General features: G+C 37.1%; 1 protein-coding gene across 6 annotated transcripts in view; it reads right to left on the bottom strand.

Moving 5' to 3' along the window:
• The window catches only part of PPM1B (protein phosphatase, Mg2+/Mn2+ dependent 1B), a 63,547-nt gene that overhangs the window by 1,935 nt on the left and 43,778 nt on the right, over positions 1-17,834 (bottom strand). For 5 of the 6 annotated variants that reach the window (XM_065679510.1, XM_065679513.1, XM_065679511.1 and 2 more), the window contains 3 exons: positions 10,783-10,894; positions 7,528-7,585; positions 790-1,831 (listed from right to left, as the gene is read on the bottom strand). In XM_065679510.1, the coding sequence (XP_065535582.1) occupies positions 1,526-1,831; positions 7,528-7,585; positions 10,783-10,894 (476 nt within the window). In that variant the 3' untranslated portion in view covers positions 790-1,525. Of the gene's footprint in view, positions 1-789; positions 1,832-7,527; positions 7,586-10,782; positions 10,895-17,834 lie in introns of those variants that run through there. The other variant, XM_065679512.1, reaches the window with a different exon arrangement.

The following is a 17,834-nucleotide window of genomic DNA, read 5'->3' on the forward strand; positions in this document are numbered from 1 at the left end:
CACTTTGGATTTCAGTGGCATAATTAAGTAGAATAGTGTAAGACAGATGACATTTTCCTTTTTTTCCATACCTGCCCACTTCCACACACAAACATTCTCTGCTCTTCAACTTCATGAGGGAATTTACTTTTAGAAAACATGAATCCAGTAAAGTTATTACGGCAGAAAGACTTAAACACAAGTATTATCTGAAACTGTACTAAACCATAGCTGTCAATAGATACTACATCTATGGACTACATGAAAAAAACAGATCTATAAAATACTAAGGAACTCAGCTCTTCAGGCATTCCTGGTCCACAAGAAATTCCCAGAGGCTCTTTTTCACTATGGCAATGAAATTTGTACCTATTTGGAAGAATGATATTTTTGTGCAAGTGTTACATTATGAACTGACCACTGACCCAAGAATTCCAGATTGGGTTTATTAGCAGATTATTTACCACCAAAGTAAGCTCCCAGTATTATCACTGACCTATTCAAATGTATGGTCTGTATACATATATGTGTTGCACATCGAAAGACACAGAAAAAATTTGGTAGAGGGTAAACCTGGGTAGAAGAGCCAGTTTATTCATTTATACGGACGTTTAACTTGAACCTGAGAAATGCTGCCCAAATACAGGAATATGATGAATGTGCCAAACCCATTATTACTCAAATATTTGTAGAAACTAACGAATATCAGGTGCTATTATTCGAGGCTATGAAAAGTTCCACATCAGGTCATAACGATCACATTTCAAAGGAAGTTTATTACTTGCTTAAAAGAGTCAATATGCATACAGATTATTCCACAGCATATTCTTTATTTTCAGTTGAACACAAATTCTTAGAACTTGGCACTAGGTACTAAATCTAAGTACATTTGCGTTTCCGGATATATGGTATGCTACAACTTGGGAAGTAATAATACATTCGTTGGGAAAAATTGCTATTTATAATCAACAGTGGATACAATCTAAATTGAAAAAAATCAAACACATTTAATGAAGAATAAGTGACAACCTAAAACTTAATAGCTTTTGTAATTTAGCTGTATTATAAACTATACACAATTCAAATACAAACATGCAGTATATGATACTGGGGAAAAAATAACCCTGAAGATTTCGTATAATTCGATTATTTGCACAAAAGATACAATTAAGATGTGAATGACTTTACAATTTGCAAACATATACCATCAAAATGAGTATTTAAAAATGTAATTAGAAGAAAAAGTGTTAAGATTTATTTTTGCATTTGAATGGTAGATTCCTGTTCTTGGTGTCACAGGATTAAAAAAAATTAATCAAAATCTCAGATGGGAACTTAATGGCTTGCTACACAATGTAAGATGCAATTACTATAATATGCCAAAGTGGTTAAACTTCTAAGGAAAAAAGAGCTTAGTATAAACAATCTATACAAATAACTAAAGTCAAACCAAACAGACTTGTAGGATAGATGTGACAAATGTTGAGACATAAACAAAGGAAGATACGCCAAGTAAAGTGAAGCGTTAAATCCACTACGTAAAACGTTATGTCTGTTTGTCACTCAGCTCATTCATCCCTGAATCTTCGCTTGAGCTCTGTATTTCAGCAAGGAGATTCCCAGATTCTGTGTGAGTGTCTGGTACGGAGTCACTGGGTCCAGCATGAGTATCTGAAGTAGATGCTGCAGCTGATTCAGCAGTGCACTCTTCTCCCTGCATCTTAGCTAGCCTGTAACTAGTCAGCATCTCTTCCAGGAGGTGGCGGTAGTTCCCCCTATGATTAATTCTCATTTGCCTGAGAGCTTCCACCAATTTTCCCTGTGTTCCACTTTCCTCGGCTTCGCCAGGGTCCTTTTTTTAAGATTCAAGACCCCAGAAAAATCAGTAGTTAAACTAGAATATTTTCTAACGACATTAAAAACAAAACAAAAAACCCCAAACAAAACAAAAACCACCCCAAACCCCACCAAACCCAACCAAAAAAACCCCAAACCCGCAATTTTTCCAATTGAGAAAACATCATCTTTGCTCAATTTGAATACAAACCACCTTATTAGCAACACAACTCAGATGTCTCTCTTATACAACACAACAACTCAAGAAATTATATCCACTAATCCATCATTTTGAATAATTCCAATTTATTTTGAGCCAGACAGTGCCGATGTGGTAGCTCCTCCCAATTAACTCCATCTTGATTCAAATTGTCTTTTGATGAATCTGGCTGACATTGCCCACAACTTTGGTCAGTTGTCAGTGAAAAATTTGTAAATGTAAGCTTCTTTAGCCATCAGGTCAATATATTGAATGGTGAATTTCTGCACAGCCAATAGCAACACAGTCCTGTGAAAAGCTTACTAAAGAGAACAGGTAACTCTATTGCTAGCAGTTTAGTTGAAGCATCACATCAAAAGAAATGCTCAGAGAGTCTTAGAAAACAATCCCTGATTTCTGCATGCATGATTGCTGCCACAAAAGAAACGAGCAGCTATCAGCACCAGGAGTGGTGGTGTTTGAATAGAAGGCACTACTTTTGGCAGATGTGTGTATTGCCTATAAAAATTAACAGAGCAGTTACATAAAGTCAAACCTAACAACCTACAGCACTGAATCTGAGTAACAGCACTGATTAAGGAATGGAGGTCTCCTCTGCAAGCCACCTATTTGGCTACAAGCTTTTGGTTGAAAAAAATTGGCAACAGATCTGCACATCTATTCCAGTGCTGTGACACTGATACTAGGTATTTTAACCTCCAAGTGCTAAAGTGGTACCGTTGCTTAAAGGGAATAATACATTTTAAGTTATTAATATCTAGCAAGTTCTCAAGCTAGACAAATGGACCTGTATCACTGGAAGCTGGCACATTCTGCAATACATTAGAGGCACAATCCAGACTGCTTTATTCTCATGCTGACCTTATTTTATTGCCATCTAGTCCAAAAGCTTCATGAACTACAAGCACTGCAGCCACTCACAAGCTTAACTGCAGTATTAAGACAGTCTCTTGGGTTCAATAAGATTTTGGATGCTCTAATGTTGCTGGAATCGAAGCCCCGAGGCTCATTAACATAGTCCAAGCTAAAAAGTGGACACTTTAACCACAAAAATGAGTGTTACTGAATATAATGCTATCCTTCTAAGCTTAACTTGTTTCACAAATAGAGACAGACTTCAACTGTCGTTTGCAGGTCTTAGTTAGACATGTTTGACTCCCATGTACTAGCATCTTCACGTTCAGACAGCTCTCCAAGAGCCCAGTGAGGAGAAGCAAGTTAAAGGAGTTAGTTTTAAGACATGAAGCAGGACTGTCTCAATGTCTCACGAGCACAATATCAGTGAAAACTCAGCGCATAAAGATAAATCTACAGATGTATCCCATGTCTTACGTTTTGATAAAAGGATACTATTTATGCATTTATCTAGGTAATATCAAACAAGGCAGTAGAGCTGGAGTTCCAGGTTTTTTAAGTTCAGAGAACATCTATAGTTGCTCCATCCCATCAGTTTTGCTCCAAGACTGACATTAGCAAACATACACTCTGAATCTCCGTTCTTCACAATATTCACATCTTTAAAAATTCTTTTGGCAGACTGAAGTGAAAACTTTTGCTCCCTTACAACACTGAAGCATAAAAGCAGTAAGCAACATAATAGCAGCCCTGAGGCTCCTAAACAATTCAAACGGTAGTAGGAGTGCAGGCTATCTTGTGCTTCCCTTATCTTAGCAGATTCCCTCATTGTCTCAGCAGACAAAAAAGATCCCACAGACAACAGTGAGACAGAAACTGACTCTTTTATATACTATACATTATCAATACACTATAACACAGTTCTCTCTCTAATGATGCGTGGCCAGAACAGGTCCCTGAGAAGTATGATTTCTGCGCAATTTACTATTTGTCTTCTTTTATGTGCTAATTCAACTTAGTGCTGCTGACCACAAAACCAAGAATAAATTTGTGCTAGCTGTATTTGACAAGAGCATTCACAACTTTTACACAAGTTCTGCTCTTAAATGATGTATATACTAAAAAGGGCTACTATGTATTAGGGACAGGATTTACAATATTTAAAGATGCAAGAATTTTGTCCAGTAGTATCAAAATTATCTGCAGAAGCCCTTAATGACATATGATTTATCAAAGTGCACAGTATTAGTAAAGGCAAGGGATAAACATGACCGGTTTCAAACAAGATGCTCAAACACAGCTTTAAGCAAACGCCACTGAAGCTATTAACACAGCCACTGAAATGTTAACATTATTCCTTGCACCTAACTGGAGAGTTACATTTTAGTTTTAGGAATATATATATATATATATTCAATTTAAATAAAGTCAAAGCAGAGCCATTAGAGAAAGAGAAATACTTAAACATGTTAACTAGAACAAGGACTCAGTGGTATCAGAGTGGCAACAACTGTTTAGCTATTAAGAAGTTCTTTTATATTTCCTTTTAAGATCTGAAAATGCCAAGCCCCAACACACAACAGGTATCTAGGATTTCACTTGCACTTTTAAAAGCATCAGGCACCAGATTTATAGCAGAAGTCTCTCTGCTCAAACACTGCTCTTTGTGAGCCCAATGCAGGGCACTCTTCAGCCCTGGATTTACAAAATACTTTTAACTCTGCTGAGACGCCTAAAAGAAAAAAACATGAATGCTGTACCCTGAAGCCACACTAGTGATCTCTGATTAGTGCTGTGGTAAGGATTCTTTCACTTCACAGTGTCTCACTTTACACTTTGTCTCAAGGATTTAAGCTTTATCTCAAGGATTCTAAAGAAAACATGTATGTGAAGAACTGGAGGAAGTTACCACTTACCATCACTGTCTTGGATGACAAAAACTAAGTAAAACACTAAAATCTTTACAGCGCTGAGAAAAAACAAAGCTAATCTAGAAAAAATATACTACCTTGGTTGTAATTTATATGCTAAGAACTTACTTTGCAAAGCTATTATGATCCAGTTCACAATAATTCATGGTAAGTAGTTTAATTGTTCAATGCTAAAAAGTACACTCTTTAGAAGGAAGATATTCTCAGTTGTAAAAGTCAATGTGGTTGGTTTGGATTTTGGTTTTATGGATTTTAGTGGTGTTTTAAAAACTTGTTACTCGCATAAATACTTTAGCAATTAATTACATTATGATTTTGTCAACGTAAAAAGAAATGGTTCTAGCCTTTATAAAATCATCAGATGAAGATGAGTGTCACAGGCAGGCTTTACAGTTAGTAGCAGCAGTATTCTACAGAAGAATAATGGGTAACTACACATAGGGGAGGATTCTTCAGTGCAAGCCTGCATCTTTATGCTCTGCAGACTCAGCATCTGTGTCTGTAGCTCCTAATTTTTTGCATGAAGCCCTGCTCTTGCTTCATACTAGTTTAGACACGGGCATTACTAGTTAGATTTTGGTCTCAGTTGGAAATGTCATTATTAGCACGTACTTGTACATTTGCTTCTTACCTTTGCTTACTGTTTAAATGTGAGATATGTAGCAACATTATCACAGTGTGTAGATATTGTGGGGAGTCTGATGTTGAGTAACTGAACAGCTTCCTTCCCTTTCACCCCTCCACCCTGCACGCTAGGTTCAAAAGACTAAGAGATCACGACATATACACTTGGAACTGAGTAAGTCTAGCAAGGAAGTCATGCTTTCATCACCTGAGAGATGAGGCCCACTAAAGTCATCCATTTCAAGGACAGTAAGACAGCAATTCCAACTTGTTGGAAAAGTGCAAAAAGGAACTGTATCCTTCACCCAATCTCAAGACAACTATCCAGTGATTCTAATGGCAATAAAGGTCAAAGCTATTAATGGTAATAAGGGTTAAAAATATATTCCTTTATGAGTAACTTGCATATTTAGTTCAGTTACTTTATTTTATTAAATTATAATGGATGATGTACAAAAATTTTATTGAAGTAGCCAATACACAAAAAGGATGCTGTACTGGATGTCAGGACTTTTAGCAAGCTTGCATGGCTATTGAAAAGTAAATCTGGACTTAGAAAAGATGCGTCATAAATGCAACTATGGCATATGACAGTTCTAGAAAGTTACCTTTAGACAAACCTGTTTTTTCTTAAAAGCAAGCAAACAACAGGAGCTTATAAAACCTACGCCATAATCACCAAATGAGCCACTTTCACCAATAACATTACCCCATAAACAGAAACAAAACTATGGGTAAATACGGAAAGTATCAACAGGCTGACAGAGGTGCAAGAGTTTCCTGAAGGACTAAAGAAGCTGAAAAGAGGAAAATTTTGTCTAGCTTGTCTGGGGGTACTGCTGGACAATTTGTTGAAAGTTAAATGAAACATGTAAACTCTATCACTTTCAAACTAAAACCCAAAACAGTAAAAAAACCAACCCCCCCACCCCCCCCCCAGCAACAACAAAAACAACCCACCAAAAAAAAACCCACCCCAAAATAAAAATGTTAGAAATGTCTTCTCTATTTGTAGTTTAACAGAAGAGTGGCCCCTCCCATGTATACAAGCTTTCTAACTGAAGAGAATAAACCAAATACAAGTAGGCAAGAGAAGATGACCGTGAGAAAAACACAATTGTGGTGAGACTGCATAGTCACAATCTCAAGGCACACAACGGATCATTTCGAAGTATTGAAAATACAAGTTGACATCACCCCATTCATTGTAATGGCTACCTGACTGAGGACCTTGTAGCCATCTCACAAGATGAAAAAATGACAAAGGATTTACTAGAAATCAAATGGATACCCTCACATTAATTTACATAAAGTGTACAGGAAATGAAACATATGCACAAGCAGTGGTGGTTTTTATCAGTTCATGTTTTCCAATGATTTGTTTTTTCAAATTAACCACAACTAATATGAAAACCAATTATTAATCTTTATGCTAATATTAATAACCATCTAATAATCAGGTTTAAAGTTAAACTGTATTTCAACATACTGTTTAAAATTCAGCTTACTGGGAACTGGGCAGAAGAATGTAAGCCATTTTAGAAATCAGAACTGAAGTAAAATAAAAGCCCTTTATGCTCTTCTTAGGCCACTGCATGTGGGATATTTAAAGATAGTGTAAACTCTACAGGAGTAGTCAATATTGGTCTATCTTTTATATTTAGTGTACCAAAGTCTTCCACACTTACAGAAGACAACAGGAAGTGTGTTTGCCCCTTCTTCTAATAGATTTCTAGACAGCAGACATAATAGCTACTTAAATAATGAATATGCTGACCGTAATTTTTTTTTTACAATAAAAAACTAATTTAGAAAACCCCTGCATTGGTGCTTCACAGGTTGGGCTGAAAAAGCACCAATGTTTTAAAAGTCTTTTAGAATTGGGTGTCAGTTCACTGTCTTTTTGAGGATGAAGTCTGTATCAGATCCAACCAAAACAAGGTCAAAATGAACTGTATGCTAAAATATATATTTTCTGTTTATAATCCTTTATTGGCAGTGATGTACACATCTGCTTTATGCATGAAACTACTTCGGTGTTCTCATGACCGAAACGGTGTAGCAATCAAAACGGGAACTTACCCCCTCATTCTCTCTGTGTGGATTCAGCCTACTATACACAGCTTCAATAATATTACGCCTAAAAAGAGAAGTTTAAAAAAATTAAACACAAGAAAGGATTTCAAAATATTAAGAATTTTAAAAGTTTGAGCACAGTAATAATTGCAAAGTGTTTAAGACGTTTTGCCTTTAACCTGCTTCTTACCAAGATGAAGCCTGCTCTTAGTGCCTTTACTCACTTTTAATATGCTGTGTGGGGACTTAGCATTAAGTTAGGATTTGTGAAGACTAAGCAAGGCAAAACATTTTCTTACTCTCCCCTCCCCATGGTCCACCATCTACCTCTTTACATCTTTAGAAGCTCCAGCAGTCAAATTTTGCCAAGAGTAACCCTTAAATGTGTATTTTACTCAAAATAAAGTGATTCATATTTGATGTTTTTTCTTCCCTTACTTCTGGATGTGGAACTTGAAGACAGATGGGGTTTTCCCCATTTTTATTACATATATCTAGGTTACTAATTGCCATGAACTTTTAAGTGCTGTGTTCAGAGTATACAGCCTCTGAGATGCATTGTCCAGTGTCTATTCACACTGTACAAATTAAACCCCAAATGCCATTAGGTAAAAACCAAAAAACAAACCCTGAGCTATAAACAGATTTCTGAGAGGAAAAAGGTTATGTCTATACACGATACAATCAAACTTACTGACATCTTCAAGAAAAAAAGAACTGCTAAGTGAACTAGGGTTCTCAAGTCTGGAGGTGGCTAAGATCTATACAAACTACGTCTTACAGAATGTGGATAAACACTGTTGACTCTTCCAAAGACCACAAGGGCATCAGATTAAGACAGTAGCAAGTGTCTCAAAAAATCAGGTGATGGCTCTTGATGCAACAGAACCTTCCACCTCAGAATACCAAGGATGCTGACAGCTTGATGAGACTCCTTCTGAACATATTTTAACTTACTGGAAAAGATTGGAAAGCACCTCAGCTGTAAAAAGCTGGAAACTGAATGATGAAAGGGGAAGTTTTATATCCTCCCCATAGCACCTAGTTCCAGCTATCCTGTGGCTAGGACACAGAGCTAAAACAATCCTTGGTCTGATCTATATGACTATGCTCTTATGTTCACACCAAGGAAGCAAAAAGCGCATTCAAAACAGAAGGAGTTCAGGTTTTGAATGTGATGTTGCAAGTATGCCCACTCTGAGACAAAGCAATAAATCAGGTCATCTCAATATCTAGTGTCTAGAACCAGAATGTATTTTTCCAGTCATGATCCAGCATTTTAAACTGTGTTTATTAAAATATTCAGAACTCTAGGAGATGGTTTATGGAGCAGTGAATGCAAGGGTGCATCAGATCTCAGGATGGCCACTAGCCTACAACACTGAAAACATACTGTACTACCATGTGTTCAGAGGCAATATATTTTGATGAAGTTAGCATTTATCTAGATATACTACACTAAGGCAAGCAGAAAGCAAGCATAGCAGATACATCGGAAAACTCAAAGTCTCAACATGCTCTTCTATACGCCATTTGTGCTTCTTCACACACAAAGTTTCTGGGCTGTGTCTGAATGAGCACCAGGAAAGATTAGAATTAGTTTGACAGTGACACTTTAAAAAGTGTTATGTCCAATATGAAAAATCCACTGAAGAACGACTTCTCCAAGGGCACATCAGTTAAAGTCAACACTTTAAGAAGAAATCTAGAAGGTATGGCTGAGCTAGTATCAGATCCATCAACACCGATGGAAGGTTTTACTAGAGAAAAGAAACCAAATCCTTTTTTAGATGATACAGAAAAGGGCTCTCTCAGTTTAACTGCACATTTAGTGACAGAGGAATGGCACAATTCTGACCAAGTATCTGTACTACGGAGAGCAAAGGAACCTCACACCATTGTATCAGAAAACACCTCCACAGACCAAGCAAGGCTGCCACAGAAGTAGCAGCCAGCCACTGCAAAAGTTCTGAATCAGAGTTAAAACTGAGGCCCTTGGGAATTCTATCTTTTAATTCACTTTTTCTTTGAACAGTGTATTTCTCCATACCGTCCTTTGATGGGAAAACTCAAAATATGATTCAGTAAGGGCTCTCTCAAAAGAAGCTGTATGTATACCTCCCAAAGTCAGTTTTCCGTAATGCAGAACTTTTTAAGTCAAAATTGAGACAAAGGCATCAAAAGGCAAATTCTGAACCTAAGCCCATTTAAAATGTAATGTGGTCAACAAACGAAAATAGGATTATATATAAGGGTTCCAGAATAATGAAGCAGTACATGCTGCAGTTATTAATGAGCTAAACAACAAAACACACCAACTCATTCAGCAGTTGCAAAGGTGCTAAGAAGAATAGAAGAATAACAGGCACACCACAACTTTCCTGAATGCCTGGAGCGCATACAAGTGAAGCAAAAAGGACCAAAACATACAGGAACTTTCAAGGCTAGAAAGAAAAGTTATCATGGCAAACAGTGCTCATTAATAAGAGCGCACAATGAAAATGGATGTATACAGAAACGCTCAGGAGACAGGATCTTGCGTTTTGAAAAATACAAAGATTCCAAAAGGAACACAACTTATGCCAGGGAGCAAATAATGGGTTCCACTGTTTGAGGAATTCCAGATTAGCAGTTGCTTACGCAATCCAAATTCTGTTCATTAAAACCCTTAAATTATAGGTTGTTGGAACATTACCATTAGCCTCTCCAGAAAACCAATGTAATTTCTGAATGTTTATTCCAATTATGTTTTAAAAGTTACATGCTATTTCAATATTCTTGCTTATCTAACATTCAGTTTAAGACTACACAAAGAAAAACCATTTGCTTACAAGAATGTATGCTGAGCAAACAAGCATCAACCCAAACTTGTAACTGACACTAGGTGGTCAAGGGAACACGACATCAGGAAAACTGAGCTGGTATTTCAATATTCTGGTTACATTACTGATAGTTCTTAACAAATGTAAAGCAGTAAAAAGACAAGAATAAATATTTTTAACATTTTTAAATGGCCATATGGAAATAGTAAATAAGTATGCTATGTACCAGAATATGATAAACCTGTTTCCTCTTACCAGTCTGGAATAGGAATGGTGACACAAATGTTTATGTAATGCAAAAGGTAAACTGGCTTCAAATATGAAACCCAATTTTTTTTTTTTGAGTATAGCTGTTACAATAAGAAAAGCTTTAACATTTAAATGGAAGGATTTGTTTCAGTGAACTAAACAATTCAAGAAATTCCAGTAATGTACTTACTTGCCAGCTAAACCACCTCCTGGTGGTAAATTAGGGATATTCTCCGCAGTTAAAATACGAATAACATGAGCAAGATCAGGCATTCCTTCTTCACCCGATTTTTCCATAATTTCTAATTTAAAAACAAAAGATGTCCTTAGATTACTGAATTAATACTACCCATTCCTTAAGACACTGAAATACAAGATACTATCACTATTTAACAGAGACATTATGAAAGAGTTACATGTAAATAGGAAAACATTCTTTACTTTTTAGGTACATAGACTTTGCACGGTGGAACAGATATATTCAAATCCATAGCCTGTCTTTCCAGTATGCTTCTAGCCATTTTCTTTCAGAGTAAGTCAGAAGCAGATTATGACCTGGATGAAGTGTGCTGGAGACAGCAGCCTGTTTTCAGAGTCTGTTTCAGTTACCTTCCTGTTGCATTACAATACGTACTCAGAAGTTACATGCCATAAAGCCAATGCTTCCCAGGAATTCAGTCCTACTTCATTGAGATTAAAACCTTGTATTCTCAAAGGCCTGAATCTTCCGTGCATAAACACTAAGATCATCACACATATAAAGTGGCATATATAATGGTCTATTATCACTCATGTGGTCAAAACACAATATAGAACTGATGACAGATAATTAATAATACAGTATTCAAAGCTGAAGCATCATGAAAAGCCAGTGCTAGGAAGTTCTTCTGCCTTGGGAAAGAACTGCCTAAACTGAAGTAAATCTTCGCATTCTTACTCATCAAAGCTGCTGTAAGGCAAACACGTATGAGCTGCACATATACTGACACTGGCATAACAGCACCAGTCATCAGCCTCTAGTCATTCAACTACTACCATAGCAGAAAAAGGTTCACTAAGTTAGGTTCACACATTGTAGCTGTATGTATGTGTCACGTTTTTAAGAATGACTTTTTTCCTGACAATCAACTATATCAAGGAATGGAGTGCCACTTCCTGTAGGCATTGTTCTAGATTAAAGTTCTGTTTGAGCCACAAAAGAACTAAAAAGAACAAATGAAGTAGCAACCTAAATAAACTTCAGCCAGTCTGTATCTTGGCTACTATCCAAAGATAAACAAATAACTTAAAATTTCTTACAGTCTACTGATTATGTTCCGGATGCCTGATTTGGAGCCTCCAACTTAAGTCAGAAGAAGCTACAATTTGAGTTGCTGAAGTTAGCAGAAAAGTATATCACCAACCTACTTTAAGCTCTGCATTCCAAATTTCCTGGGATTTGAACTTCTCATCATGCCTATCACCTACCTAGAAAGCAAGTGATACACAGGCTTCTCTTGGGACTACTGAAAACAACGAAGTGCTTGCTTCAGGGGACTGGAGCACCTCCCATATGAAGATAGGCTGAGAAAGGTGGGGGGGTTCAGCCTGGAGAAGAGAAGGCTGTGTGGAGACCTCATAGCAGCCTTCCAGTATCTGAAGGGGGCCTATAGGGATGCTGGGGAGGGACTCTTCATCAGGGACTGTAGTGACAGGACAAGGGGTAACAGGTTCAAACTTAAACAGGGGAAGTTTAGATTGGATATAAGGAGGAAATTCTTTGCTGTTAGGGTGGTGAGGCACTGGAATGGGTTGCCCAGGGAGGTTGTGAGTGCTCCATCCCTGGGGGTGTTCAAGGCCAGGTTGGATGAAGCCTTGTGTGGGATGGTTTAGTGTGAGGTGTCCCTGCCCATGGCAGGGGGGTTGGAACTAGATGATCTTGAGGTCCTTTCCAACCCTAACTATTCTATGATTCTAAGGTACTCACTCTGTATCAGGAAAGCCCCCCTCCCCACAAAGCAATTCTCTTAGAATAGTTTTACTGCTCTGTAACAAGTAAGGTACTGTCTTCTAAACCCCAATTTAAAGTCCGTACCATAAACTGTCTGCAATGAATAAACTACCACTATAAGTTAATAAACATTCTCCCATGAAACCTTAAGTATATTATCACACATCCATCCATTAAGAATGAATCATGGCTAGCAAAGTAAGTGACAACTGCATAGGTATGCGTGAATCCTAGTATTTTGATCACTTCTTCCACACACATTCACATAAACCTGCCACAAGTCATTGCATCCTTTTGTGCAGTTCTACCTAGTTAGAAGTAGACTATACCACTATAATGTAATTTTGCTGACTCACATCCCACAGAAAGTGTCTTGTGCATGTACTGCTTTTTATACCAGGAGCACATCCGGTTCTGTACATACCAAAAGTAAGCAAATAGCAAGAATGAATAAGAAGAAAGGAAAGGCTACAGAAGTAAGCAATTACTAAATATTGGTGCAAGTATAAGATTTTTAGATCTTCTTAAAAAGGAATTAAAGCAATCACGACTAAGGATTACTGTATATCCCCTGGTACTGGAAGCTTTTACTTTGTACTGTGTAACTTTCAGTTTATACTGCATAACTACTACTCAGGCAGTGCCCAACTGAACCATGAGCATCTTCTATCTATCTGTTTCTAGAAGGTGCCCAATCAGGAATTCTAAGCTGACCATCTCCTAAAAAGGTTCCTAATAGAAAATTCAACAATGAAGCAAATGACCCAGCACGACCTTTTTTCATTACACATCAGTTAGCAGATCACACTGGGGATTTGTTTGACAAAGGCCATTGGAGAAAGAAACCAAATGTTTTTGGAAACTGATTTACAGGCATTTACAAGGTTTTCACCATCATCTCTATGATATTAAGAATAACCCTGCGATTAATTTTTTTCCCCCATGAATGTGCAAAACACGATTACAGAAACTTCTACATCTGCTAATTGCTAACATTAATTCATTGCTAATATAATTCAGACACTTATGGAATAATTTCCTGATACTACTGTATATGTAAATCCATGAAAGTCCACTATGAAGTCTACTTTACTCCTTAAAATATTTTTCACTAAAAGCTGAACACTTCATGAAGTATTTTGAAAATTCAATTTTATTTCCATTTTATATAATGCAAGTCCCCAACCAGACAGCATTACAAGTTTTCTATGTTCCAGCATCCCCTTTGATTTCCAGCTATATTATGATAAATCAGTTTTATAAACAGTATATCTTCCACATAAGTAAAGCACACCTTTCAACTCACTGTATTCACTGAGTTTTCATCTACTATTAAGACTGTTAGCTTAAACAGAACACGTGCCCCAGTTTGGGGCATAACTTAACTACCATCCAACACATGTGCATTACTGTAGAAATTAGCCAGCTAAGTGACTCAAGAAAGATGCAGGGCTGTGCTCACCATAATAAACGACTCAATTACAAACTACTGACTACAACCTCATACATATTTTGGAACACTGTTGAATTGGCAGCTTTGGAATGCAGTTGTGCACATTCTGTCAACCTCAAGACCCAAACTAGCAGAAGAGCTTCAGTATATACACAGTTCTTACACTAGAAATCTCTGTAACCTATCACTTCCTGAAAGTTGTTTTTTAATAACTGTTAAAAAACAAAAAAGCAACTTTGTTTTTGTACTGAAACAGTAATTCTCTTTTCATAACTCTGGAAGGACCCTATGTAACTACTAATTCAACTCACTGCAGGAATACACAGCATCTCAGCAGTCTACTTAGGAACGTACAAAGAGTGCAAATGTTACATATGTAAGTATTACACTGCTTTTGAACACAGATTTTATTTTTTAAAACAAACAACAATGCCTTCCTCTCCAAAGCCAGAGCTTAAAACGCCCAAGTGCAGCAGCGAAAAAAAATGTTGTCTGAAAGGTTTGATGGGTTATAGTCCTGCCAGCTTGAAATTTAACATCCTCAAAAGAAGAGGAAAAAATATTCCATGTAGAACAGCATACATTCATTAAGAACAAATACCACTGATCAACCTACATTGCTTCAGGAAGTCCCAAAGGATTTTATACTAAGTACAAATGTTGCCCTGATTTAAATTAGTCTCTTACTCAAAGACAAGAGTATCTACGAGAACTAATACCTTGTGGTTTTAAAACTTCTCCATCTTTGCAGCTTAGAATTTCTGAGGCAAGTTGATTTCCCCCCCCCCCCCCCCCGAATGTTTTTACTACAGGTCTAAATAGAACTGTTATTGGCTATCAGCAGACTGAACATATTATGATCGGTTAATAATTTACCGATACAGAAACATTGCTGTTCATGTTAAATTACTGCATGCAAAGTCCCGTATTTGCCTTTTGAAAGGTACATCTAGTTGGGTGTTTTAGACATCAGTAAATTTACTACAGATTCTCATTAAATACAATCATTTGCTTTAACTGAGCATACAGATTCTTGGACTCTGCTACTCAGTTTATCACATTCAGAGCTTAAAAACACATCAGAACTACAAATAAATAACAAATACACTTCCCTGAAGAATATCCTAAGGTATAAACCATACGAAAAGAACTTTTAAAATTTTTAAACCTACTTTTTTAAAAGAATCCAACATATTTCCAAACAATTCTCCCCATGCTGCTTAGTGGTTTGAAACATTCTGTTACAGGTTCTCTGTATAATTTCTGAACTAGTAATACTCAAGGCACAAATGTAAGGTAGAAGTTGACTGTGCCAAAATGACAACTTCATAGGACTTGTTAAGAATGCAAGAATTTGCTAGAAAACAAGTATTTCAAGTTCTTCTGAAGTCAGTCTCCTTTATTTTCTCTACTTCTCGACAGAATTTCCTCAAATATGCCCTCATTCCATGCTAAATGCTTGACATTTAAAGGCTTTGCACTCTGTCCAATAAGCAGAACACATAATGACACAGACAGCTCATGCGGGGTAGGGAGGAGGGAAATCAAGAAAAGCTGAAGCAACAGAAGTACAAGCTTTGAAGCAATTTATTTCTCTGGAGCACTTAAGCTTAACAATCCTTTAGAATTACATTTACGATGGCTCTGCATCAGTTCAGACTACAGACTCTCTGGTTTTTTTTTCTGGCATGTGTAAAATTTGTTAAATATGACAATACAGCTAAAATACATTTCTGCTGAGAAGTTATTCTGTTAAGTAGTAAATTATGCTATAAAACTGTACTGTTACAAGCAAATGGTGCCTCCTACATCATTCTCAGCTAATTCAATCACTCTGATCAAAGTTATTTGACAACTTGTCTATTAATCTTCTTAATGCTCACTTATGAAAGCAATAAAATATACTGCAGTTCCATACATTAACTGAGAGGGGAGCCACCAAGAAGCTGGGAATACTCACCAGTAAGCACTGCGAGCATACCTGACTGCTGTCAGTGCAGGTAACTGCCCCTGGCTCTCTCCCAGAGCTCATGTACTCTTTTCAGACATAGGAAGATAATAGGTATTTATCTTAACTAGTGTCATCTAGGAAGCCTGGGATGAAAGCCAAGTTCTGAGAAACACGTCTGGAGTTAGCATTCGAAGTGACCATTAGCTCTCTCTAATCTCAACAGAAACTACAAATATGCAAGCCATTTCAATTTAGATCCCATTTAAACAAGACAGAAAGACACCACAAGCAGCAGCATATGCATAGATAACCTGTATCGTTGCCTGAAGGCCTTCTTATATATATCTAAAAATTAATGTTTGTTACATATCAACTATTTAGATTACTGGGACATTGAAGCTGACAGAAAAAAATTCCAAGTTCAGCTCATGTGATTAAGAATGCAATAAAAAAAATCTAGACAAAGAACACAAAGATTTGTGGCTTTCACAGCTGTTTCACACAAATGAAAACTCGCAGAGGATCTACATTAAGTATCATTTCTAGCATTAACAGTAAGGCTGAGAATTTTGATACCAAAGTGACAAAACTAACAGTTGCCCACAGAAACCAGGCTACAGTGGCAACATGTACATTTTCATGTCACTGTTGCATTTTACACTGAATTAGTGTTAAGAAACGTTCCGCATGGTTAGCTGTGGGATTTTTGATTCCTGATTTCCTGAGACCTACAGTGCAGGATTACTTCTCACATCTCGTGCTCCTTATTTGGGTACCAACTACTTTCTAATGAAAGCACATCCAACCAGCCTTTTCAGTATCCATCACAGCATGTTAAAAAGCCAGTGGGTGTCTCAGATATTCAAATAAACTAAAACCAACAAGAGAAACAGAAGGGGCACCTGTCTCCTATGTGATAGTGCTGTAGTCCTGTATTAGTAATTCTCACCAAATAGGTATAAAGAGAAGGAAAGTAAGTATTGTATCTCTACAAATTACACACACCATGCCTATATCCCTGGAAAGTTTCCATCTCAATACTGAGAAAACTTGATCAGTCACACCTTCTTTCATAAAAAATGCTCAAGCTCAAGCAGTCTGTAGCCAGAGTTTTGGCTGATGTCACTGGGACATTGTTCCAGCCTCCAAATGGTGGCTTCATGCTGGTTCTGACCTGCAAAGTCTCAAATATCTTGGCACCCAAATTTAAAATTACTTTCATGGAACTCTGATAAATAGTCCTGTAGACTGCCAATATCGCCTTTTTCCATACAAACACATACAAGCTTCATCAAGACAGCATTATTATAGCTAAGCTACTGGTCTCAGCACCTGGAACAAAAACGTCTAAGGCAGCCACATGACTTACTATCCGTCTAGAAAGTGACCATCTCTTCATAACACACATCTGAACTTGGATCTGTTGATCCAGTCCAGGCCTGAAAGAAGTCAAGAAAGGGTACAAGTTATCTCAGCCAACTTTCTCTTCAGTAAACCCTTTTCTTTCTCGAATACTGCTGCTGTAATTGATAGCTCAAACAAATGGGTTAACAAGCTGCATCACCATAAGTTGGTGATACTGCTTCAGTACTTTTCTCATGAGATCACAGAAGTTTAAAGCATCATAACGACAAGGCTTTCAAACCCATTGATTGCTTCTCTCCAGTGATGCTACTTCACAGTATTATCCCAGTGACATTTATAAAAGCAAGACAAACTGTCCCAGAAACTCAGTTATTTTCATGCCTGGGCTGCTTCAGCAAAAAAAAAAAAAAAAAAACAAAAAAAAAAAAACCCACTGTGCCAACATAAGAACAATACTATAAAAAAAAAGCAGACCTTCAATAT

The sequence above is a fragment of the Lathamus discolor genome, chromosome 5 (assembly GCF_037157495.1).
Source record: "Lathamus discolor isolate bLatDis1 chromosome 5, bLatDis1.hap1, whole genome shotgun sequence".
Classification (NCBI taxonomy): Eukaryota; Metazoa; Chordata; class Aves; order Psittaciformes; family Psittacidae; genus Lathamus; species Lathamus discolor.